The 25,872-nt window shown below is 34.7% G+C and overlaps 1 protein-coding gene across 13 annotated transcripts in view; it reads right to left on the minus strand.

Annotated features, from left to right (window-relative positions):
* KCNT2 (potassium sodium-activated channel subfamily T member 2) overlaps positions 1-25,872 on the minus strand; it is a 377,566-nt gene that overhangs the window by 100,504 nt on the left and 251,190 nt on the right. For 11 of the 13 annotated variants that reach the window (XM_055334362.1, XM_055334361.1, XM_055334358.1 and 8 more), the window contains 4 exons: positions 16,635-16,784; positions 14,593-14,822; positions 6,340-6,553; positions 3,501-3,606 (listed from right to left, as the gene is read on the minus strand). In XM_055334362.1, the coding sequence (XP_055190337.1) occupies positions 3,501-3,606; positions 6,340-6,553; positions 14,593-14,822; positions 16,635-16,784 (700 nt within the window). The remainder of the gene's footprint in view (positions 1-3,500; positions 3,607-6,339; positions 6,554-14,592; positions 14,823-16,634; positions 16,785-25,872) is intronic. The other 2 variants (XM_055334364.1, XM_055334359.1) reach the window with 1 other exon arrangement.

Genomic DNA, 25,872 nt, shown 5'->3' on the forward strand with positions numbered 1-25,872 from the left:
TATAGTAAGCTTATAATTAAATAACCTTGGAACATTCCAAGTACTGAATATCTAAAGTATGGATACCGAAAAGATTTACTTTGTTGTTAAAAAAACAAAAACAAAAAAAACAAAACCCTCAATTACCTAAATGTATATCTGAGCTGGCAAGATAATGATAGAAATATGCAAATGTAAAATACCAATGCTAATAACAACAACAAAACAGTAACAATACACTATCAAAAACTCATTGTTATCCTGAAAGTATTTTGCTATGTTCTAGGGAGTTAGTACTTACTGGATTTAGCATTATTAAACCAAGATTCTTTTAAACTAAATTATCTGCATGGAGAACTGCTTTAGTGTTCTGTTTTTTTATATTTCTATGTCTCTATGTGGGTTTCTTTTTATTTGGGTTGAGATTAGTCGATTCTCTGTGGATTCATCACCAATTCTGGGATATTCTCTACCTCTATTCTTTAATTAAAAAAAATTACAAAATGCTGTAGCGAACAAGGCACCATGAGTCAGTAGAAACAATAAACAATAGAATTAGACTCACAAAGACTACAAATTCGGTTATTAAATTCAGAACAGCAAGTGAATACACTTACTACATTCAAGGAAATAAAGAGAACATTTAAAGTATGAACAAAGAACAAGAAGCAATTTAAATATTCAGGTAGATATTAAAAGAAATACATATATTCTCTTCTAGAACTAAAATGCATAACAATGAAAAACAAAAACTCAAAAGATAAATTAGATTGCACATTTGATGCATGTGAACTGTTCAACTACAGAACAGAGTTGATGTAACTACTTAGAATGCGAAAAGAAAAAGAGATACAAAGTAATACTGAAAAATTAAGGTACTTAGAAAATAGTGTGACAATGTCTAACATATATTTAAACAGAATATCTAAAATGAGATAAGAGTATCAAAGAGAAGCCCTATTTAAGTCAATATTAACTAGGGATTTTCTAGAATTAATGAAACACTCAAATCCAGGTTCTAGAAAGCAAGTGAATCCTAATTCAAGTAAATAAATAAAAATCCAGCTTCATATGCATGGTTATTAAAGTGTAAAACAACCAGACAATGATATCTTAAAAGCAGCCAGACAAAAGAGAGAGATCACCCACAGGGAACATGAACTAAATGATGGCCTACTGCTCCAAAAGCAACATGGAACTCAAAAGGCAGTAAATAAAATCCCAATGTGCTAAAAGAAAAAGAAAACTCATATCCTGGACATGGACACCCAGCAAAACTATCAAGAATAGGGACAATTCTAGGGAAATTGAAATTGACAAAATTTAACACTAATAGGATTTTAGTAAGAGAACTTCTAAAAGCTGTAATAAGTAGGAAAATGAATCCAGAAAGTTTAAGATGTAAAAAAGAATGAAGAAAAGGGGAAATTATTTTTTCAAAGGTGGACAATAAGGCTTCATTGGAAGTATGACTGGAGATTTACGAATATAAGTAGGATCTGCCACCATGGTAGGAGAAGAGTGACAAGTGATGTTGAGATTATTAAGAACTTCAATATTTATGAGATAAAATGAGGAAAAAGAACTAATTTAGGAGATTTACAAGTAGCTCAATTAGTAAAAATAAATAAATAAATAAATAAATAAATAAATAAATCAATAAATAAATAAATAATAAAAATTTAAAAAAAATAAAAAAACCAAGGAGAAAACAGGGAATTTACTGTTGATAAATCTTGATCAGGAACCAGCTTGTTGATACCGATGTAGAATGAACTGAGCAAGTAATCCCAACTCACACACTTCCCAGGTGCAGTAGGACTGGCTGCATAATCCCATCTCCTGATTGCAAAATAAGCATTCATTTATATAACACACCACCACCTCCAGACAGACTAATGCTAAATAGATAAAGGATAATACCAGATGTCAGCAGCCAGTGAACAACATTCAGAAACTTTGCCTTCTTGATATGGTAAAGGGCAGTTCAGAGTATTTGTCTTTAAAAGAACCTCTCTATCTTTCCTTCATCAATCCTTATCTCTGAAAGTTTAGCTTTTCAATTTGATCAGGTTCCCTGCTTGGAGATCAATCATTTCCATCTTTGATTTCCCAGTAGGTTTTTTTCTACTGAATCTTGTGTTAAAAAGTAAAGTGCCACCAGAAGTGAATCCAGGTTTTGTGGAGTCTAAATTTCTGTTGCTTGAGGAATCCACTTTAAGGAAAATAACACAAACATTATAAAATTTAAAAATTAGTCACAGGTTCTTAGAAGGGGCTAATACAGGTTAAGGGTTCTGAAGCTTAAGATTTATCAATGTTACCAAAAATACACACCTAGTCAACACTATCAAATACTGCGGACAGTAAAAAAAAAAAAAAAAAAAAAAAAACATTGAGATGGAACTGTCCATCTTAATGGATGCAAAGGAATATTTGGGAGCAATGGCAAAGATTTACAAAAAAAAAGAACTTCAGAAAGATAAAGACAGAAATTTTCTAATGTTCTGCTATTCTTCCTCGAGTGACAGTAACAGCTTCATGATGTTTATCTTATAAAAAAACAATAATAGCAAGAATACTGCCAGAACACGTTTGGTGCCTACTCATTAATTAACTTCCTGACACTGTGTTAGGTTTTTTGCTTGCACTAATTTATAGAATTCTCACAAGAACCCAATGAGGCTCATATTAAAATTACAACTATTTTACAGATACGGAAACTGAAATTTGATGGTGATGTTATTTGCCCAGATTCAAAGCCTGTAAGCAGAGAGCTGGGTTTTAAACTCTCATTAACTCCAAAATTTAGAGTAAAAGAATAAATTCCTGGTTAGAATTAGTGGCACATTTTAATTCTGGGGAAGTGAGGGGTTTGAGAATCTTCTTTTCACCTGCTTTCTCATTCATCAAGAGAACAAGCTTTTATACAGGTCATGCTCAACAGCCCTATTAGGAAAGAGATTCTAAAAAGCTTGCATCCTTGTCCTCTTTCTGTTTTGAATGGGTCCTTTGGAACATCCAAGGCAAGAATCAAGAACTACAATAAAATCTTTAAGAAAGGAAGTAGTAACCAGGACACTGATCCTAGCTTTCAATCTAGTCAATAATGAATCTTTGTGGCTAACACATAGACTAGCTAATTTCACCGCCAAGCAATTCCACATTAACTTTTTATACAAAAATGCTTGGCAAAATAAATAGTGCGCATTTGGCCAAAGTGATTTTGAGAGACTCTGGATGTTGAGAGTTCATAGGCTTAAGATTCTGGAACCTTTGTTTTTCCTCTTTAAAAACATGACTGTTACGGACTCATCCAGTACTTTAGTAGAAGGGTACTGTTTGGGTAATCTTAAGTACAGTTAAGAAAGTATGATTCATCATTTTATGTATTACATTTACATTTGAAAAGATAATGTTCTTTAAACATATTTTAGTTAAAAGACTATACAAAATTATTTAAATATATGTAATTACAAAATGCCATAATTTCGATTTTAGAGAAAATAACAATTGCTTACCTTGTCTAGTCTTAAACAGCAAAATGGCACTTTTTCATGAAGCAGATGACAAAAAGTGGGTGAACTTCCTATATATGGAGAGTAAGGTGGGTAGCCTTTAGCATATCTGTAAAACAATATGAAATATTTGAATAAAATTCACAAAGTTGGACAATTAAGGTATAGCCATGTGTCTCTATTTTGATAAAGTTAGATGCAACTCTTTATGTTGCAATTACATTTTGAAAAAGAAATGGTTAAAAATAGGGATAAGGAAACTAGGACCCATGGACCAAATCTGGCTCATCATCTGGTTTTATGAATTAAAAGTATTTGTTTCATTTTTTTTTAAGATTTTATTTATTTATTCATGAGAGACAGAGAGAGGCAGAGACACAGGCAGAGGGAGAAGCAGGCTTCATGCAGGGGGCCCGATGTGGGACTCAACCCCGGGTCTCCAGGATCACGCCCTGGGCTGAGGTGCCAAACCGCTGAGCCACCCGGGCTGCCCTAATTTTTTTTTTTTTTTAAGATTTTATTTATTTATCCATGAGAGACAGAGAGAGGCAGAGACACAGGCAGAGGGAGAAGCAGGCTCCATGCAGGGAGCCAGATGCAGGACTCGGGAACCGCTGAGCCACCTAGGGATCTCCCTGTTTTTTGTTGTTTTTTTGTTTTTTGTTTTTTTTTTTCATTTTAAAAGGTTGAGAAAATGTTTTAAAGTAAATGGTTGGAAAAGAAACAAAAGAATATTTTATGTCACATAAAAATTACATGAAATTAAAATTTAAATATCCACAAGTAAAGATTTATTAGAGCACACTCATGCTCTTTCATTTTATGTATTGTCTACGGATACTTGCACACTTCAAAAATAGTTGAGCAGGTACAGCAAAGATTATATGGTCTATAAAGTCTAAAATATTTACTAGCTGGTTCCTTCTAGAAAAAGTGTTCTATTCCTTCATTTAAAATATTTAGAAAAATTTGTTTAAGTAACAATATTAATTTTTTTAAGATTTTATTTATTTATTCATGAGAGACACACAGAGAGAGAGAGAGAGGCAGAGACACAGGCAGAGGGAGAAGCAGGCTCCATGCAGGGAGCCCGACGTGGGACTCGATCCCGGGTCTCCAAGATCAGGCCCTGGGCTGACGGCGGTGCTAAACCGCTAAGCCACTGGGGCTGCCCGACAATATTAGTTTTTATAAAACACATTTAAAGCAAAATGACTTGTTATGATTTATTCCATTAAAATTCATTAGTCATGGATGCATAATCACAAAGGAATAAACAGTTAATTATTCAAATACCCACTAAAAACAAAATATTGTTGGAATCATGTTTAAAATATTATCAAAGATAATTATTTGCTGACTTTACGAAAGTAGCCACTCAAAGGCATAGCACAGCTGTATAATTTTCAGAATAAAATTATCAAAAAGTAGCAGTGTAAGTGAAAATTAAGAAATAAAACAAAATTTAGTAGTGGCAAGATTCCTTTATCCAGTATGAAAACTGTTTTTTGGTAAAAATTTGCCTTCTAACCAAGAAATTTCAAACCTAGTTTAAACTGTTTTTCACAGGTTATTAGGTAAGAGGGTAAAATGTTGCACATTTTGCAAATTTAGAAGTTGATAATCTCCACTATTACTTAATCTTTTTCAGTTTCAGTTTGCTATAAAAAAAAAATCACCTCTCAATATTTTCAGAAGGACATGTAAAGAAAGAATTTCAATCACACCACACAACATCATTTCTAGAAATATACTGGCAGTCAAACTTCTCCTTGTTCCCAATATTTCATAAAAATATTTGAGTACTCTTGATTTCTTGGAGAGTGGATTGTGTTCTGTGGGTACATCAAACTTCCCTATAATATTTTTTTTTAAGTATGAAGGATTAAAAGAAGGATTTTTTTTTAAGTTTCATTCTGTTTCAGTTCACTTTAGGTCAATTAAACATTAACTGAACATCTATTATATGGAAGATATCGGGAGAAGCATCTAAATGGTGTTACCACTACTATTACTAGTGCTACTACACCTCCTAGTAATTATTACTCATTGAATGCTTATTCAGCACAAATCAGTGTCCTAAGCACTTTTCCATTATCTCAGTTAATCTACATCTGAACATTATGAGGTAGTAATTATACTCACTTTACAGATCTAGACACTCTGATTCAGATTGTTTAATCAAAGTCACTTGCACATAACCAGTAGAAGGTGGAACTGCCATGGGAAACAAACTCAGACTCCATAGTCATGACTGCTGACCACTGTGCTTTCCTCAAGAAATAGCAATATAATATGTGACTAAGACAAGTATACAAACTCTACTGAAGATTAAAATGTGATTAATAGCATGTACACTGGCACTATAAATTATGAAAGCATAGTAAAGAGATCTAGTGCCTCATGTATTCATTCATTCAAAATATCATTGATGTCTACCATATGAAAAAGACTACTGAACGCTAAGATAAGGAAAGGAAGCTTAATGGAGGAAATCTGTGCTATATGTCATTGAATAATTGACCAAACTTCAATATAGACATGGAAGGAAATAAACTAAAGGTTAATTAACAAAAACACAAAATCATGAAAATGCATGATGTATTTTCTTTTAAGGATAAAAAATAATTTAGATAAAACTGATCCTGGAAACACATATTGAAGCCAGAAATTTGAGATCTTAAAATACTTTATAGGTAACAGAGATACTGGCTAATAGGAAGGGTGTTTTGGTAGAAGTATGTGGAATTAATTCTAGGAATATACAAAAGGTAAGGACATTGTCCCATAGTAGCACAAATCCCGGTAAATCTTATAACTGTTGCAGAGTATCTAAACATACTCTAAGTTAGAGGAAATTTCTTCATCTGGTGTAGTTTCATCTTCTGATTGATCACTTAGAAGATCACATGTTTGAATTGATGATGTATCTGCAACCTCTAAAACGGGAGCAATGCTAGGTCTTCTGATTTCTTTGCTTCCCTCTGTAGGAAGAGACAGGGTAGGGCCACTTGTTGATCTACAGCTTGTGTCTTGCAAGTCTATAGCCACAGTACCTGCAACAATGAAACATAAAAATCCTTCAAAGCATTCATCACCTATATGATAATCAACCATTTAATGATCAAAATGAAATACAACCAGTATAACTGGTAAATATATTATTTTTATCCTTTAATCTTAAAGCTTATTTCTTTCCCATGTGGACATTTTTGTCTACGTGAATTTAAAAGATTCTGCATTTGTGCAAAAGTGTATTTGCTGAGTCTAGTTCTATGCACAAAACATGAGAATTGTGAGATCCTAAAATACTTAGAAATTTAAAGTCAAAAAAATATCTTGTTTCAATTTACATTTATTTAAAAGTAATCAAAAATTTTTTGTCCTTTTTAATATAGTAGATTTCTCATTATATCCTTTCCCTCATTTTGTTGAGTTATTATTCTCTTGGCTGATTTTTAACCACTTTTTAGTATTAGAACAATTAATATTTTATATCTATTGAACAGATATTTATTGAATACCCGTGCATGGCAAACACCATCCCTTTGGCACTTGGGATATGCCAGGAATGAGATACTACCTCTACACATAGGGATTCATCTTTAAAATAACCAAGTAGACAAATAAGTGGGGAAAAAAAAAAACCTGTTTTAAATAATGATAAATGCCATACAGAAAATAAAACGAAATGATATGATAAAGAACAGTAAGGAGGAGGAGGAAGGATTTTCACCAGGTGGTAGGGAAGGCAATTCTTTAGTCACAATATTTGATTTTTGACTGGAAAAACAATAATGAGTTCACAAACCGTGAAAATACCTTAAATCAGTAGCAACAGCAAACCTAAATAGCTTAAGGTTTTCGAATACTTAGGAGTAGTCAATACTAAATAGAAGAAATAAATTCCTTTGGAATTTTTTTACTGGAATTTCAAAATTAATTTAAACATCAATTTATGGAAAGTTGATGTCTCTCCCCTTTTGAAGAAAATACAATCTAACCCATGAGTGCCATCATATTTCACCATCACTCACTTCATTTACACTCAATGACACCTGGTCATCCCTCTAAAAGCCCTCAGACCTCACTTTGTCTCATTTGAAAAACCTATTAAAATATTCTTCACTCTCTGACCCTGCCACCTCCTTTACTGTTATAGCAGAAGTTTTTAAAGGGGGAATAAAACTAATGGATTTTAGCATCTCTTTCCTAGTACCATGGAAAGAGAGGTTGGCAACTGACTTCTAAACCTTCTGAGGCAATTACAAGTCCCCACAGAGGAGGGAAAAACAGGAAATGTTTTTGAGGATGAGAGTAGGTAGCACAAGTCTGGTGAGAATATCAGAGTACTCCTCAAAACGGGAATAAATTTGGGTTATGTTTCAGAGACCTGTACACGAAATTCAGATTAGAGGGAAGGGAAGCCTGGAATGTCAGTGGTCGGTAGGAAAGCCTTCACGTGACGGGCACAAGTGAACATGCCTAGAACTGCTCTTTATGAGAAAAAGACGTAGGGACCAGCATTCAGCAGTTCCAATACCAGAGGAAAGGTAAAATTTATTCTATCTTTATGGGAAAGGTGAATGAGGATCCTTAGAGAAAATAAGATTAAATTTTCCATTAAGTAGGTGTATAGAGTTGATTAAAAATTAAATTTTACAAATTTCATTTACAAAAATAAAGAAAAACCATATATGATTTACATCCTAAGGTTTTAAGTTAAAATTCATCTGTATAACATTTACCCTCTGCAGATGACCACATTGCTGAGTTCAGAGAGAAAACAGAATTTATCACAGAAGAAATCCTTTAATTCCCTAACTTCAAACAAACAGGAGAGTTTTACCAAGTTTTTGTCCCTTTATTTCTGCTTAGAAGGAAACGGAAACACTTTATATGAAGTTAATCCTTCTTCTTGTCTTACGAATTAAATCCCTTCCTACTTCCTCCCAAAGAATTGTGATTTTTTAACTCCACTCCCCAAATATATATGACTCCAAATCACCCCGAACTACCTTTTTATCATTTTTTCTGCCCAACACAGGGAAAAATGATGACTTTCCGATTATTTTGCCAACATGGATACCTGGACCCAAGATGGACATGGGGGATATGATCGTGAGAAAAATCTAGCAGGGAAGACACAATTCAAAAAACAGTTACAATTACGAAAACAAGCTTTCTTTTAAACATTTTCTTTCCGTAACAAAAATTGACTCTTCCCTGACATCTTCCCCTCAACCTTTACAAAGGTGGTTTGGAGTTGGGTAAATACCTTCAGTGTTGTCATTGACTTTTTCAGACCCTTTTCATTTTATCCTTTCTGAAATCCCAGCTTTGTATAGCCCAAATCTTCAAGTTCTATCACCACTATCTTTTACTGCTTTGTTTGGTGACTAATCCTATGTCATTCTACTTATTTCTTAATGCTTCTAGTCAGTTTCTCCAATACTATTTTTGCATTAACTTGTCAGGACTGTCATAAGAAAGTACCACAGACCAAGTGGCTTAAATGACAGAAATTTATTGCCTCAAGGTCTTGAAGGCTGGAAGTCTAAAATCCAGGTTTGGCAGAATTGGTTTCTTCTGAGGGCTATGAGGAAAGGGTCTGTTCCAGGCCTCACTCTTTGACTGGCAGATGGCCATCTTCTGCCTGTATCTCCTTTCATTGTCTTTCTCCAATGTATCTCTGTGTTCTAATTCCCTCTTCTTATAAGGACACCAGTCACAGTGGGTTAGAGCCCGCCTTAATGACCCCATTTTAACTCGATCCCTTCTGTAAAAGACCTCAGCTCAATAAAGGTCACATTCTGAGGTACCAGGGGTTGGATTTCAACATAAGAATTTTCGTGGCCACAATTCAACTCATAACACTCTTCCTGCCTCATCCAGTGTGTTAAAAATACAGATAAGTAAACCTTTCCACACCCAAGATCTCACTTCCTCAAATTCACTAAGAAAATTATTTTCACCTGAGGCCCCACACTTCTGCAGTCACATTTTAGACCTCATTATAACCAATAATAGCCTTACTACATTGACTTTCACACATTCATCATCTGACCACCACTATTTCCTATCTTTTCAGGGCATTCTCATTTGTGTCTCAACTTCAGCTAGAGTTGCACTCTTCTGGAACTTCAATTCTAGTTATGATATCAAGTTTGAATTGTCTCCCTCATTCCCTTCATGTTCTGTCTTCTTACCCATCTTAAGCTCCATATTTAAGCATTATGATTATCTGCTTGCATATACTCTTGGTTCCCTTGACACATTTTTGCTCCCTTACATCCTTGGCACAAGCAAACCCTGTTTAAATTCAACTCTTTCACTACCTGTTACCTGCATCAATGCAAATGAATATGCCTGGATAGTTTAGCTACTGCATTAGTCCTTTCAGTACAATGTCTGTCCTTAGTCTTGACAATTTCTTTCTACATGTAGAAGTATTATTTCATTATACCTGTAGATGATCCTTCTGATGCTCCAGACTTAGTTCCTTGTCCTTTCTTTCACTAACGTGCTTTTATTCCACCATTCTTTAGCCATTCACTCTCACCGTCATACCTTACATGTAATAGTTACTATTTATTCCGTGTAAGCTCTATTTGTCATCTCATTCTCTGAAACATACACTTGCCTCTTCTCCTTCCAACTCTCTCCTTTTTTAGTTCCCACTGAAATTATAATCTGTAAATTTACTACCTTTTCTGTTTCCTTCAGCTAAAGATGTCTTTGTACTTCCTTACCTAAAGGTGAGGCCCATCATTATATTCATTCTCTTAAATATATTCCCGATTGCCTTGCCCCTCTCACTTCCTTGTACATTACTTGTATACCCTTCTCACTTCCTTGTACATCCACCATGGTTACGAAGTCCTTTCTTTGCATCCCTTTGCAGCAAGGCTTTTTGAGAGACATCACACATGATGTCTCTAATTGGTCTATCACCATTCTGTCATAAACCGCTCTGATCTGCCATTTTCTATGACCAAGCCAATGAAAGAGCAGTGGTCACTGTTTTGTTACATTCAGTTGCCAGTTTTCAATTCTCATGTTATTTAAAACTATGAGTGGCAGGAGACATAGCTGATCACTCCATTATCTTGATACACTTGATTCATTTGGATTCTAGGACACCACACTCACCAGATTTTCCTACTACCTTGCCATTGGCTCCTTCTTGGTCTCTTTTTGCTGGTTTCTTCTCATATCCCTGATATTTAATATTGATATCCTGCAGAATTTAGTCCTTTGTCTTAATCCATTTTCTATCCATACTCATTCCATCAATGATCTCATTCAAACTCATAGCTTTAAATACAATACTAAGCTCAGGAACCCCAAATATAATTTTTCAATGTGTATCTCTTTCCTAAACTCTAGACTTTGATATGTAACTTCCTGTTTGACATCTTCCTGTCAATATCTAACAAACATTTGAAGTTCAGTGCATCCCAGACTGAACTTTTTAACCATTTCCCATCAAACCTGCATCCCCACCACCAAGCCTTCCCCACCCCCACCGCCAAGCCTTCCCCACCTCAATGGATGGCTATTCCCTTTTTCTAGTTGCTTAAACCAAAAAACTTGGATTTCTCCACACTTCTCTTTTTTTCCTAGTTTACTTCCAATCATCAGTGAATCCTGGTTACTCTACCTTCAAAGTACACCCAGAATTTTCTCTTTCTCATCACTTCCACCTGAAAATACTCTGATCCTTGGGGCAAACCAAGGATCTCAATAGCAGCCAAAGTAATTATATTGAAACATAGTTTAGCATAGGCAAGATCATGCCATTGCTCTGCTTAAAACATGCAATGAATTCCCTTTCAATCAGAGTAGAAACAAGAATTCTTATTTTGAGTTTAAAAGCCCCAACACAATCTGTTTTGTTTTACCTCTTCCACCTCATCTCCTATAACCTATCATTGCTCACTGTGTTTGAGTCACAAGAACCTTCTTACTGTTCCCGAAGCACTCAGTCAAGCTTCCCATAAAGCCTTTGTAGTAGCTATTATCTGTCAGGAATGTTCTTCCTCCAGACATCCACAGGGCTACTTTCTTCATATCCTTCAGGTATTTTCTCAAATATCAATGAGATATTTTCAATGAGGCTTGCTAACCACCTCAATTAAAAATGAGGCTTGCTAACCTCAATGAGGCTTGCTAACCACCTCAATTAAAAATCCAGTCTCTCCAGAATTCATAAACCCTTTTACTAGCTATTTTACTTTTTTCTTTTTTATTACTTATCACCTTCTAATACACTAAATTATCTCCTTATTCTTTTATGTGTTGTTTATTTCCAGTCTTCCCTGTGATAGAACATAAGCTCTGTGAGCTAGGGATCTTTAACTATTTGTTCACTAATTTATCACAAATACGAGTTTCCAGCACATATTAGGTACTCCATTAATAATTGTTAATAATGGGAAAAAATGAGTTAGGACTACTACAGAAGAAAAATAATAAGCTTTGTCAATGACAAACAGGGTTACCTAACTTAGTCCAAGCAGGGCTGTGAAATGTGCTTCATAAAGAATAATATTGAGGCTGGGATACAAAGGATTAGAAGTAGTTACCTAGGCAAAGTTGGGGGCTGGGGAGTAGATCCTGTTGGAGGAAACCTCATATGTTAAAGTCCAGTGGTGAAAAACCATTAGTGAAGGTTGAAAGGAGTTTAGTATGATTGGGATTTAGGAGTGCAATTGAAGAGATAGTAAAATACAGAACTAGAAAATTAAAGTGGAATTATTAAACAAAAAAAAACTTAAATGTGAGATTTATCTTCTAAACTAGGATACTCGTGAAAGTCAGGATATTCTTCAATAATGACATCAGAACAATGTATATAAACTGGACTATCCTGGGACAACTGGGATTGCCTCATACAAACAAGAAATTTTGGTCATACAAATCATAAGCCATGTAATATTATAAAATTTAGATTTTTCTCCCTAGGATAGTAAGAAGCATTTCAAATGATTTCCTTTTTTATGGATTTATTTATTTTAGAGACAAAGAGAGATTAACACACATGGGGGTAGGAGATTGGGCAGAAAGAGAGGAAGAGAATATTAAGCAGACTCCTTGCTGAGCATGGAACCTGACATGGGGCTCAATCTCACAACTCTAAGATCATGACGTGAGCTGAAATAAAGAGTTGGACACTTAATCAACTGAGCCACGCAGGCATTCCAGTAAGGCAAATGATCTATGTAAGAGAATGACACTATCAAAATTATGTGAAATTATTACTCTGGTTGCAAGGTGGAGAAGAGTGCAGGACAGCCTGGAAGCATGGAGAGAAGCTTGGGAGGATGATCCTGCAGTTGAGGGGAAGGATGGTGGATTCTCAGACCATGATCATACAGACAATGGACAGAAAGAAGGGAATGATTTTGGAGCTACTCAATGATCTGATTTAATAGAAGTAGGTGATGGGACGGCCTGGGTAGCTCAGCACTTGGGCATCTGCCTTTAGCTCAGGGCATGATCCTGGAGTCCTGGAATCAAGGCCCATATTGGGCTCTCCGCATGGAGCCTGCTTCTCCCTCTGCCTATGTTTCTGCCTCTCTCTGTGTGTGTCTCTCATGAATAAATAAATAAAATATTTTTAAAAAAATAATAGAATTAGGTGAATTCTGAGGTATGAGAGGAGAGGAAAAGTCAAAATTGTGACTTTACAAATTAAAATGTGTCATCTATTTTTTAGCCAAAAAAAATGGAAGAGGAAATGGTTTTGAAAAAGGGCAGAAAGATTAGTTCAATTTGAATGTGCTGTATTGTTTTTTCCTATGAGGCATCCAGACAGAAACAACTACCATATTGTTGTGAATAGAAATTTAAGTTAAGGATCTATATAAGAGAATCATGACTTTCTGGAGGGAATGTCAACCTATGGGAGCAGAAGATGGTTAACACTGTCCTCTGTTGTGAGGCTGTCCACTGGATTTCATGACAAATAAACTGGTGGCTTTGCCAGAGTAATGATATAATGACTGGAGATTTCAGACTAAATCAGGTAGAGGCATAAGGGGACAGTAAGATTTCAAGCCAGCAACTAAAGACAGCTCCTTCAAGGAATTTACCTGTGAAGATGTCAAGCCAAGAGGTCCGTGTGTGTGTGTGTGTGTGTGTGTGTGTGTGTGAAAGAGAGAGAGAGAAAGAGAGAGAGCATGTATAGAGTTATGAAGAAAGAAATACAGAGACATAAAGAGAGAGATGAGGGAGGGAAGGAGAAATGAGACAATGATTTTGGAAAAAAAAAAAAAAGTTAGAAAATAAGGATGAATTAAAGTAAAAAGTGAGGTCCCAGAGCAGGTAAAAGAGATGGCTCCATTGTGCAAGTGAAGTTTAAAATAATATAAGTTGGGGCACTTGGGTGGCTCAGTTAGTTCAGCGTCCAACTCTTGGTTTTGGCTCAGGTCATGATCTCAAGGTCGAGTGATCAAGCCCTGTGTCAGGCTCTGCTCTCAACGTGGAGTCTGCTTGAGATTCTTTCCACCACCCTCTCCTTCTGCCCCTCTCCTACTCACTTGCTCTCTCTCTAAAATAAATAAATAAATGTCTTTTAAAAAAATATTACAAGTTAAAAGAATGTATTTTCTTCGTGTCTAAAACTGAATGTTGGTAGGTTTAAAGGTAGTGTGGTAGCACTTTTAAAGGAAATTCTTATTTGAATTTCTGGATGCATTTCTTCCTCTTTTTTTTTTTTTTTTTTTTACTTCTGTGTCATAAAAGCCAGGTTCAATGGTGAGACTGAGATATAGGATGGAAGAAGAGTTTTGTAAAAAATGGAGAATATTTTAAATAGTTTCTATTGATAATTTACAAAAGAAAAATAGAAGTGTTAGGTGCTTATATCCTAATCAGAAAGATGAAACAGTTTTTGATAATTTTTAATTAGGTTAATTTCTTACCAGTTTAACAGCTAACAACCTTTGTTCTGTATACTTAGTTACATCAAGTTTAAATACACACAAATTAGTTTTGAAATTTGACTTTGAAATTTTAACAAACATTGAAGGTTACTTATTATGCTTTTTAAAGAAAGAAATATGATATTTTCATATTTATTTATACTTACCCATGCTGGCAATTATGCTATGTACAGGTAATCGAGAAGGTCCATGATAAAATGACCTTGATACATTGCTTTTTTTCTGCTGGTCTTGGTTTTTAAATGCTGAATTCTCTTCTTTGGTAATATTAATATAAAAACATATATCTGTAGCATTCATAATATATCGAGGACCTGGATTCAGCAAAATGTTTTTATTATCCTCCCTCCGAACACCAATCAAGCAGACTCCAAACCTTAATTTAAAAAATAAATGAAAAGTTTAAGAATTGTAATTCAGCAAAGCTCTTGGGTTTTTTTGTTTGTTTTTAAGTTTACATATGTAAGAAAATTAGTAAATTATTAATAAGCAGAAAAAATTAAAACCCCAAATCAGAGCATTTTAAAACTTGAAAAGAGGAATGCCTCGGTGGCTCAGTGATTGAGCATCTGCCTTTGGGTCAGGTCATGATTCTAGGGTCCTGGGATGGAGTCCCATATCAGGCTCCCTGCAGCGTGCTTGCTTTTCCCTCTACCTATGTCTCTGCCTCTCTGTGTCTCATGAATAAATAAATAAATAAACTCTTTAAAAGTAATTTTTTTTAAAATGAAGCTTGAAAAGATCCTGCAAGTTCAAGACTCAAGACTCTCAAGACAAAAAAAAAAAAAAAAAAAAAGGACACTCAAGACTTTCCTATTTTTCCAGGAAAAGAAATTGTCCTTAGTATGTTGTGAAATCAATTCAGTTGATTATGACATATGTGTGTGTATACTTTTAAAAATAAATAGACAATGAAAAACATCAGAGTGTGTATTATTAGTAAGAGTAAGAATTTTTTAATAAATTTTACATGTGTGTATTGAGTCTAACTATAAATGTATATCTTTACATGGTCAAAATACATGAAACAGTATTACATTAGTCAAAAATGTATAGAAGCCATGGCCTAAAAGAAGAAATTACCCAAGGTCACATGAGGGAAAAAAAAAAAAAAACAGGGTCCTTAAATTTCTTTTAGTTCTATTTCTACCATATTTGGTTTACTCTGAATTTTAGAAAAAAAATTAATAGTCTGAGTAGGTGCACAGCTTAATTGGGAGAAATATCAACCACTAGATGTAACATATATGAAGATTTTCTTTTGGGGCACTTGGGTGGCTCAGTGTTTGAGTGTCTGCCTTCAGCCCAGGGCATGATCCCGGTGTCCTAAGATCAAGTCCTGAATTGGGCTCCCAAAGGGAGCCTGCTTCTCCCTCTGCCTATGTCTCTGCCTCTCTCTGTGTGTCTCTCATGAATAAATAAATAAAATCTTTTAAAAAATTTTTCTTTTATACTTTTTCAGGTTATGCTCCAAACACAAAATGTCCCAAATGTTTTTATTTCAATGTGTTTTATAGTTACACAAATAAATCTAGCTTAAAAATATTTTTAAATATCAAAAGTACATGTATGGATAGAATCATATTGAGAATTAAAGTGGAATATATTAAATATTAGATTAGTGTAACATACTAGATTTATACAAACGTTAAAAATGTTATATGTATATTTATAATACTGATAATATATTACTTTCATTATAAACATGCATTTTTGTTTCTTCAGTAAATAAATTTTCTCAAAAAGGAAAAATAATATGTTCCATGTTTGAATTAGAAGGTACTATTATTTACCTTTTAACTTATTTCTTTGGACAAAGCAAGGTTTATTAAATGTCTAGATTTTTATAAATGTTATTATGACTTTGCATATTTAATCAGCACTTTAGAATTAAATGTCTAAAGAATATTCACTTTCATGTATTTGTGAATTCTTAATGCATTAAAATATTTTAAAGATAACGTAAAAGTTACTAAAGTCAATATTCCTACTAACTGATACTTTATATACCTAACAATCTTAACTTGTAGAGACCATACAGAAGCTGAGTTCAAATGTCTCAATAATTATGTTAAAAATTCCAGAATACTTGCAACTCGTGAGCACCAATATGGGCTGTATCTTAGAAAACTGTTTAAAAGGTATGATTAATTTTTTTAGTAAGTCCACTCTGGAAGCAGAAACATACTTTTTGTGCGCATGGAAAGAGGCATATGTAAAACTCTTTCCTTCGTATTCAGCAAAAAATGTACTTTCTTCCAAAACAATGTGGTATACTTCATTGCCAGAGCATCTACCATACATCTTCTGCCACTGTTCTGGCGATTGCTGACCTTCTCTGCAACAAAAGCACACACACATACACACACACAAAGAGAAAAATATGGTGAATGTGGTTAAAAAAAATCAGTTTTCATACATAATCTAAAGTTTCCCTACAGGAAGAATTACTAAGCACAACTCAAAGAAGTAAGTGTGCTGCTCTAAATGATGATATTGTTTACAAATACAAAGAATCACTACAGAAATTTTGAAAATAACACAATATATAAGCCTGAAAGATGGTAGATTCTTAGAAAGTAGTTTTCCATAATCCAGGTAATGAAAGCATTTATCCTATGAATCAAGATATATCATTTCATTTTAATTTCTGTTTATGTATATCTTGTCATGCACATCCTCTATGTTACACTTGTCTTATAGTCTCAATATTGCCCACTGCATCTCATTTATGATACCTCTTTGGCCCCAGCAGGTAACTGATTTTCCTTCGTATTTATAATTATAAATGTCTACATGTCAACTTATCAATTTGATTTCGCAGGAAATATACTCTTAATTTCTGTCTCTATCATGGCAATGGCTTTCTTCTAATTGTGTAGCAGTTAAGAAAAAATACCTCTTAATGATAAAAAAAGGTCTTCAAAGAGATCCCAGAAGTATTTTTTAAAAGAATCTAAATTTATCACAGAAAGTATTGTTTGTATTTTCTAGAATGTTCTGCTCAGTGGCCTTGGAAATATATAAAAAAGTCAACCTATGAAAAAAGTACGGTGAATATACAATAATTCTTCTTTCCCATTTTTATAGTAATTTTTAATAAAGCTTATAGAGTCTGTAAATAAGAGAAATGCACTTTAAGAAGCAAAATGATGAATATATAAATATCAAAATATTTCATCATAATATATGTAGATTCTGAATGGATAAAAGCACACAAGTCATAGCTATTATATTCAGGGTTCAAAAAAGCCATTTTAAAAATCTGAGTTTGGTCTAAAGGATTATTAGAGACAATACATTTGTTAATATTTTCAAAGAGTCATTGAGTTTTAAAAAATCATTTATTTTCCAGGCATGTTTCACTTGTACTTCATTCTTTCTTAATTAAGTTCTAACTCCAAGAAGAACGAACCCCACTCCCTGGGGTGCCTCTGTGACTCAGTTGGTTAATGTCAAACTCTTGATTTCAATTCAGGTCATGATCCCAGGGTCATGAGACTGAGCCCCCTCATTGGGCTGCACACTCAGTGGTAGGTCTGCTTGAGATTGTCTCCCTCTGCCTCTCCCTAAAATAAATGAATAAAATCCTTAAAAATAAATCAAGAGCTGGGACCCTGAAGTGATTACTGATCTGAAACCCAATTCTGCAGTCTTGGGTTGTTAAGTAACTTCTGAGTGATTCTGTACCTCTTATTTTTTTAAAGGTTTTATTTATTTGCTCATGATAGACACACAGAGAGAGGCAGAGACACAGGCAGAGGGAGAAGCAGGCTCCCTGCAGGGAGCCAGATGCAGAACTTGATCCCAGGACCCCGGGATCACGCCCTCAGCCAGAGGCAGATCCTTAACCACTGAGCCACCACGCACCTGATTCTGCACCATTTAAGAGCTGTGAAAAAAAGTACCAGCTTCACTGGATTAGGTAAAATGAACTAATACAAATAAATCACTTAGCAGACGTTGGGATCATAGTAATCCCTCAGTAAATGTTAGCTTCCACTATTTTGTTGTTATACCTTCTTCATCATTACATTTGTAGCCAATTTTAACATGTCTACTCAACCTATTGAACTCTAACTCTCCTAAAACCTTTACTCTTCCTTCTGTAATATTAATATGTTTTTGGAAATAAAAAAATAAAACCGAACATTTCTGACTATTGACTTCATCTGGCTACACCTAATGACTACTTCCTAAGAGTGATTTTTCTTGGTGGAGAAAACATTCCCTTTGGAAAACAAAAATAAAATCTTTGTTATGCTCAACATTGCTACTTGGCAAGATGATACTTGGCAGATAGAATCCTTTTAAAGTGCTGGAAATGTAAGAGAAGGTGCCAGTAATTCATCATGATTTCTTTGAGATCTAAAAAGTAGCACGGGGTCAAATCATTGTCACACAAGGGTACTAAAAGCTATTCAAGAGAATTATAAATCTAAGTTCACATTTCAGATGGAGTTCCTTAAATCATTTGCTTATTCTCATGCTTTTTTATATTTCCACCCCAGGAGACATCTTTATGCTTTCTTCAAATATCCCTCATAGGTAAGCAAGAATCTCTAAGTTCAGCTAGTTGTAAATACACAATATTTTCTCTTTTAGCTCATGTTAACTGTTTGAGAAATGTAGAAAATTAGCCATTTGTTACAACATGGATTGACCTTGAGGGTATTAGCTCAGTGAAATAAGTCAGACCAAGACAAATACCATATGATCTCATTTATATGTAGAATCTAATAAAATAGAAACAAAAAAAATGAACTTACGGATTTGGAGAAAAAACTAGTGGTTGCCAGAGGTGAGAGGTGGAGGAGTGGGTGAAATGGGTGAAAAGTACAAGCTTCTAGTTGTAAAGTAAATAAGTCTTGGGAATATAATGCACAGCATGGTGACTACAGTTAATAATACCATATTATATCTTTGAAAGCTACTAAGAGAATAAATCTTAAACGTTCTGCTTACAAGAAAGAAAATTATTTGTGGTGATGGATGGGCTTATTGTCATGAACATTTCTCTCTCTCTCTAAATATATATATATAGATAGATATAATCCCATATATATAGAATTATTATGTTGTACACCTGAAACTAATGTAATATTACATGCCAGTTATATCTCATTTTTTTTTAAAAGGGCATTTTACGGCTTGTAGATGTGTAAAAAAAAACCTTTTATTTGTCTTCAACTACCTAAATTTTCTCTTCATCTTATCTTTATGTTTCTAGGCTGAATTGATCCAAGATTATTTTTGAATAGAGGAAAACAATTAAATAAATAAAAAGATACTTCCGAACTTATGCAAGAGAATTCTTTAATTCCATCATCTAAGTGGCTCTGGAACTCATCACTTGTCCCTTTTTCCATCAGCCTTTAACTCTTAAAATAGTCCTAACCCATCTTCCTGCCTTCTTGCCTCCAGTACTGGACATTACAAATCAGTTAATGGTGCTGTCGTAAGAGTGAATTTCAAAAGCTCAAATCAGGTCATGTCACTCTCCTGTTGAAAATGTTTAAAGGAATTCCTTCTTCCATTTTAAAAAGGTGAACCTTCTTATCATCATTACAGAGCCCTCCTGACCTACGCTGTGCCTGTCAAATTTCTCTTGTTACTTCTGTCTTCTTTCTCTTGTGTTCTCCAACCATGAGCACTCCTTCATTTACCCTAAAGAAGAAACTTTCTTATACCTTGGCCTTTTCACAATGTTGTTCCATCTCCTACACTCTACTCATTTTTTCACCTACAGCTTGCTCATTTTCTTTCTCAGCTTTGCAGTGCTGTACTTTTGTCATGATACTATAACTCTAAATTCTATTAATTACTCCTTAATGTCTTCCTTCCCCAAGAAATAAGCCACATGAGGAAAGAGATCATGTCTTGTTTACCACTATATTTTTGAAATCCTGACTTCCATTCTGACATAGAGTAAGTGCTTAATAAATGTTTGGTTAAATGAGCAAAGAATAATCTAACAATGTTCTTCATGCTTAATTACCAAATGTTCAGCTTTCCTAATTATCTAATACCTGTTTCCTTCACCAGAATCATTTTTTAGGTCTAACCAATTACTTCCACTATGATGAATTTGCCATTAGAATTAGACCAAAAAAAAAAAAAAAAAAAACCCACGGAGTTCCTCAATCACTAATGGACATGAAATAAATTTAACCTCAGCAGCAGTAAAAACACAGAAGATATTAGGGACAAAAAGCGCAGAATGGAAAGCTTAGTGAAAATAACAAAAAGCCATATAATGAAGATTTAACGTGTTTTCACTAATCAAATGAACTTTTAGGGAAAATAATTGGTTTGTGCATTTACTGTCAACCTCAAAGTATACTCCAACCTGTAAAATAATACAGTCTAGTTTATTTCATACCCTTTCTAGACCGCTCTACCATTTTCGCTGAAAACTCAATGGTAATCGGTCCTTCCTAGATGGGGTTATGTCCACCTATATTTTATTTCCAAAATAATTGACAGCTCCAGCTGTTTATAAAGGTATTAGAATAAAAAAAACAATAATAGGAATATGAAAATATTCTATTAAGACAATAAATGGAATACAGAAGAAAAGTATATGCTTGATAGTTGAAAGAAGCTCTTTAAAAAAAAAAGAAAAAGAAAAAGAAGCTCTTTGAGATGTCTATTCCCCTGAAGAAAGAAATGCTGTAGAATTCAGGCACCCAAAACCACAGTCATTAGAACCTTGGAAAAACTTTGATGGGTAAGTTATAAGGAAACAAAGCTTGTGTCTGCTATTTTATGCATTTTATGTAAACATTGTATTTATTTATTCATGGGAGACACAGAGAGAGAAAGGCAGAAACCTAGGCAGAGTGAGAAGCCGGCTCCACATGGGGAGCTCGATATGGGACTCGATCTTGGGACACCAGGATCATGCCCTGGGCCAAAGGCAGGCATCAAACTGCTGAGCCACCCAGGCATCCCTATTTTCTGCATTTTAAACCATAAACAAATGTCTAAGTGAGAAAAAAAAACTTTTTAAAAAGGGAAGTAGAAAGTTGATAGAAAATTGCTTAAGAGAAAGGGAAAACTAAATCTAGTCAAGTACATAAATTACAAACCCCAAGTCAAAGTCTTCAAGAGCTTTGAATAAGGTCTTAGAAGGTCCCATGTCTTTCAAATCATGTTCAGTTATTAAAAAGAACAGTCTCGGGATCCCTGGGTGGCGCAGTGGTTTGGCGCCTGCCTTTGGCCCAGGGCACGATCCTGGAGACCCGGGATCGAATCCCACATCGGGCTCCCGGTGCATGGAGCCTGCTGCTCCCTCTGCCTGTGTCTCTGCCTCTCTCTCTCTCTCTGTGTGACTATCATAAAAAAATAAATAAATAATAAAAAATAAAAAGAACAGTCTCACCCAATTTGAAACTCGAATATTACCAGCTCAAGCTTATTCTCTCTGGGATTTTGCTGCTCTTCAAAGTTAATTCTAACTGGCCATCACCCTCCTCTATGAAGGAGGGGTCCTGTAGGCACACGTGAATACCCTTTATGGGTAGGTAGGGTGAGCCTTGGTACGTATATGATAAGCAAGAAACTCTCTTCCACTTTCCCTCATCTTATTTCCCATGGTAGATCCTACAGTCTAATTTCTTGAGTTTCCTTACCTGTGGCCAACACACTTAGATGAGGTACCAGAAATATAGCTCAAATCTTTTTTTATTTTTTTATTTTTTTTATTCATGAGAGACACAGAGAGAGAGAGGCAGAGACATAGGCAGAGGGAGAAGCAGGCTCCATGCAGGGAGCCGGACGTGGGACTCAATCCTGGGTCTCCAGGATCATGGCCTGGGCTGAAGGTGGCGCGAAACCGCTGAGCCAACTGGGCTGCCCTCAAATCTTTTTAAACTATCAGTTGTGCTGTGGAAAACCCATGCATGGAGTTGAAGACTGATTTCTAGCTCTACCATTTTTCTCTAATTCCTTTTTCCCCATGTTCAAATAATCACAGGAAACTACATAAGCAAGTATCTAACCAGGGAAGAAGATGCTAGTTCCCACTTCCTGCAAAAATTCCTATTCTCCACGAATAATAGGTAATTCCTTTGTACTGCCCCTCACCTGGCTAGGGGTAGGTGCAAGAGTACTGTGCTACTCTATCCATTCCCCTCTCTGATCTTCTCTTTCTATGGAAACGTTCTGAGAACAGACAATGGGATACTAGACTCCTCTTTGTCCTGAATTTTGGGTTATAGTCACCAATTCTGGGACATGAAAAGTCCTTCTCAATATAGTAAATATTGGGTGTTTTTTTTAAGTATGTTTGTTCTATTCTGTTTATTTTTATTTTTCCCAAGTTAGAAATATCATTAGTTACCAGTTAACTTCCGGGTGGTGTGTAATTCAAATTTGACAACAGATTTTATTTTTCTTTTAAATGCAAGTTGCACATTCCTCATTAATCTATGATTACACCTTCAAGGAAAATGGGTATTTATTGCCAGAAAGCAAATTAACTCACATACCAATCTCCTGTGCTTCAACACAATCAACCAAGTGGAAGGAGGACTATTAATGAGTAAGTCCGCTCTTTGCAGAAACATTTTTTAGTACAGACCTCTGAATACAATAAAAGGATCTTACATAATTTTATTTTTCAAAAGTTTACCCACATCAAATTTTCCCAAAGGAAGGGGAAAAAAAGGATTTAACTAAGATTTCCTGTTCCAGATACAATAAGTTGAAATTAGTATTATAATACATACTCTTTTCCTAGTTCAGTCATGTGCTGAACTACTTGCTCAGTAATAGAGTTTGCATTTAAAAAAAAACAAAAACAAAAACAATAACAAAGGAGTCCCTGGGTGGCTCAGTCCATTGAGCAGCCCAATCTTGGTTTCAGCTCAGGTCATGATCTCACTGGTGGTAAGACTGAGCCCCCTGTTGGGGTCTGTGCTCAGCAGGGAGTCTGCTTGATAGGCTCTCCCTCTACCCCTCCCTGCACTTGCACTCTCTCTTCCACTCTCTAAAATAAATAAATAAATAATAAATATTGCTCTAAAATAAATAAATAAATACAATAAATAAACGACAAACAAACAAAAACACAAAACCTTATTCTAATGACAGATTCCTATATTTTATAAAGGTGTATGTTGAGGTTTTTTGAAGACACATACTAACAACTTTTAGAAAATAAAATTTGATTTTACTTTTATATTTTCTGTATGCATACAAGGATGCCACCAAACTACAGGTAAACTCAAGAGTAAGCATGGTATTGTTATAAAACGTATAACTTCAAGGTTATAAAATGTAATCATTAGTAGGAATCTATCTCTTTCACACTATTATGTTTGTTGTCTTAAACACCTCTCCATTTTAATCATTGTATTTAGTTTTGCTGGGACATTTTCTTTCCTTCAATTCTGAATAACGTAGTTAAATATAGAGTAAATGATCAGTCTCAGATTCATCAAAATTGACACAGATTACCAAATTAGTTGTTTTTATATTCTTATATTTATTATCGAACTGAATTATTGTCACATCAATGAGAATAAAGAGCACCTCGTCACAAGGAATCTTTGATATAAAAATCCATTCTTTGCTATGTAATAAAAGGCTTTACAAATATCTGGGTGGAAATTTTTGCCTTACGGAAAGGATGTCATTTAGATTTATACTTGAAATGTTAAGTAAAATAAAATTTCCTTAATGATACTGCATTTTAAAGAAGATGAGGTATTTATCACCCCATTATATTGATTAAAACTAGACTTAAAACTCAAAGGTTTAAATCTAATTAAAATTAATACACTTCACTTAAATCTATACACTTGTATATCCCCAGTGTAATGTCTACTTGGTTGCACATAGTTCTTTACCTTCTTTACAGGGTGCTTTTCTGCAAACACACATAAATTGCATTAATTCATAATGGTCCCAAACAATTATTTAAAAATCAAATTATTTAAATAGTATTACAATCTGGCCTTTACTATCAATGTCAGGAATCTACAGTTAACACTGTAGGCCAAAGAAATGATTTTGACATATTGTAGCCTGTGTCACTAGAAACAATTGTAATTTACAAGTGGTGAGTTCACAAAAGAAACAGCTATCATAGCTCTGATGAGCATTTATTCTTGCCTGTCTGCAGACAGAACTGACATACAAGTATGGGGATTTTATTTAAAAAGAAAAATATTCAAGATCTCTAGATAAAAGAAGTAATAAAATACAAACCTAAGATGCCTCAGTCTACTAGGAAGAGGCTTATGCATTCCTACTCTTGAACAGCAGAACTTCCCCAGCTTTTTATGTCATCAGACATCAAAACAGAAATCTGAGTCCTAAGATCAATTCAAGATAGTGTATGCTAATCAATTCTCTACCGCTAGATGGAACTGGAAAGCTGTTTGCCACTCTCAGGATAAGACAAATTGTTGTGGAGGTGGAGAAAATAGAAAACTGCCATATAGTTTTCAAACATTATTAATAGTAAAATTAAACAAGGAACACTCTTTTGAAAATGAATCCATGTCAAGAAGAAATGATATGGAGCTGAAATGTTAAATCTGAAAGGCTGATTTGTATGTACTTGAAGATGGCCAAAATTCACTATCCTTATAGTTAGTCTTTCAAAAACTTCAATCTAATAATCCTAAATGCTCACTTAATTCAAGAACCTGCCTAATTATCACACACCAAAAAATTCTGTGAAGATTTTCATCTACCTTTAAAAAAGATTTATTTATTTTATTTGAGAGAGAGAGAGCGAGAGAGCAGGGGTTGGGGTTGAGGGGGCAGCAGGAGAGAGAGAGAAAGAATCTCAAGCAGACTTTATACCTTTAGTTTAGAACACCCCTTGAATTTCCCAGGAAAGTTATAAACCATAAATATTAATATTTTGGAATTGAGGAGTTACAGCAGCTTATATTGTTATTTAAATTTTATCATTTATTTTTTTTGCCCTTTTAAAATGTTTTATAACTAGGAGGTTTATTTACTGTCTCCCCATGTTGTCATTTGATTTATTCTCAAAGTATGCAAGCTAATCTTACCATAGACAAAAGGTATTTTACTAATAAATCTACTAGGTAAAATTTATAATATGTCCCAAATCAATATATAAGCCATGTTTACATTGTGTCCTGCCCTGTTTTGAGTATCAGTCTTTTGTGATCAGAATGCACTCATGGGGATCCCTGGGTGGCGCAGCGGTCTGGCGCCTGCCTTTGGCCCAGGGCGCGATCCTGGAGACCCGGGATCGAATCCCACGTCGGGCTCCCGGCGCATGGAGCCTGCTTCTCCCTCTGCCTGTGTCTCTGCCTCTCTCTCTCTCTCTCTGTGACTATCATAAATAAATAAAAAAAAAATTAAAAAAAAAAAGAATGCACTCATGTTTTGCATTTCCCCAACACCTAACACAGTGCCTTACACTGTGTGGATGCATG

Source organism: Nyctereutes procyonoides, unplaced genomic scaffold (genome assembly GCF_905146905.1).
Source record: "Nyctereutes procyonoides isolate TBG_1078 unplaced genomic scaffold, NYPRO_anot_genome, whole genome shotgun sequence".
Lineage (NCBI taxonomy): Eukaryota > Metazoa > Chordata > Mammalia > Carnivora > Canidae > Nyctereutes > Nyctereutes procyonoides.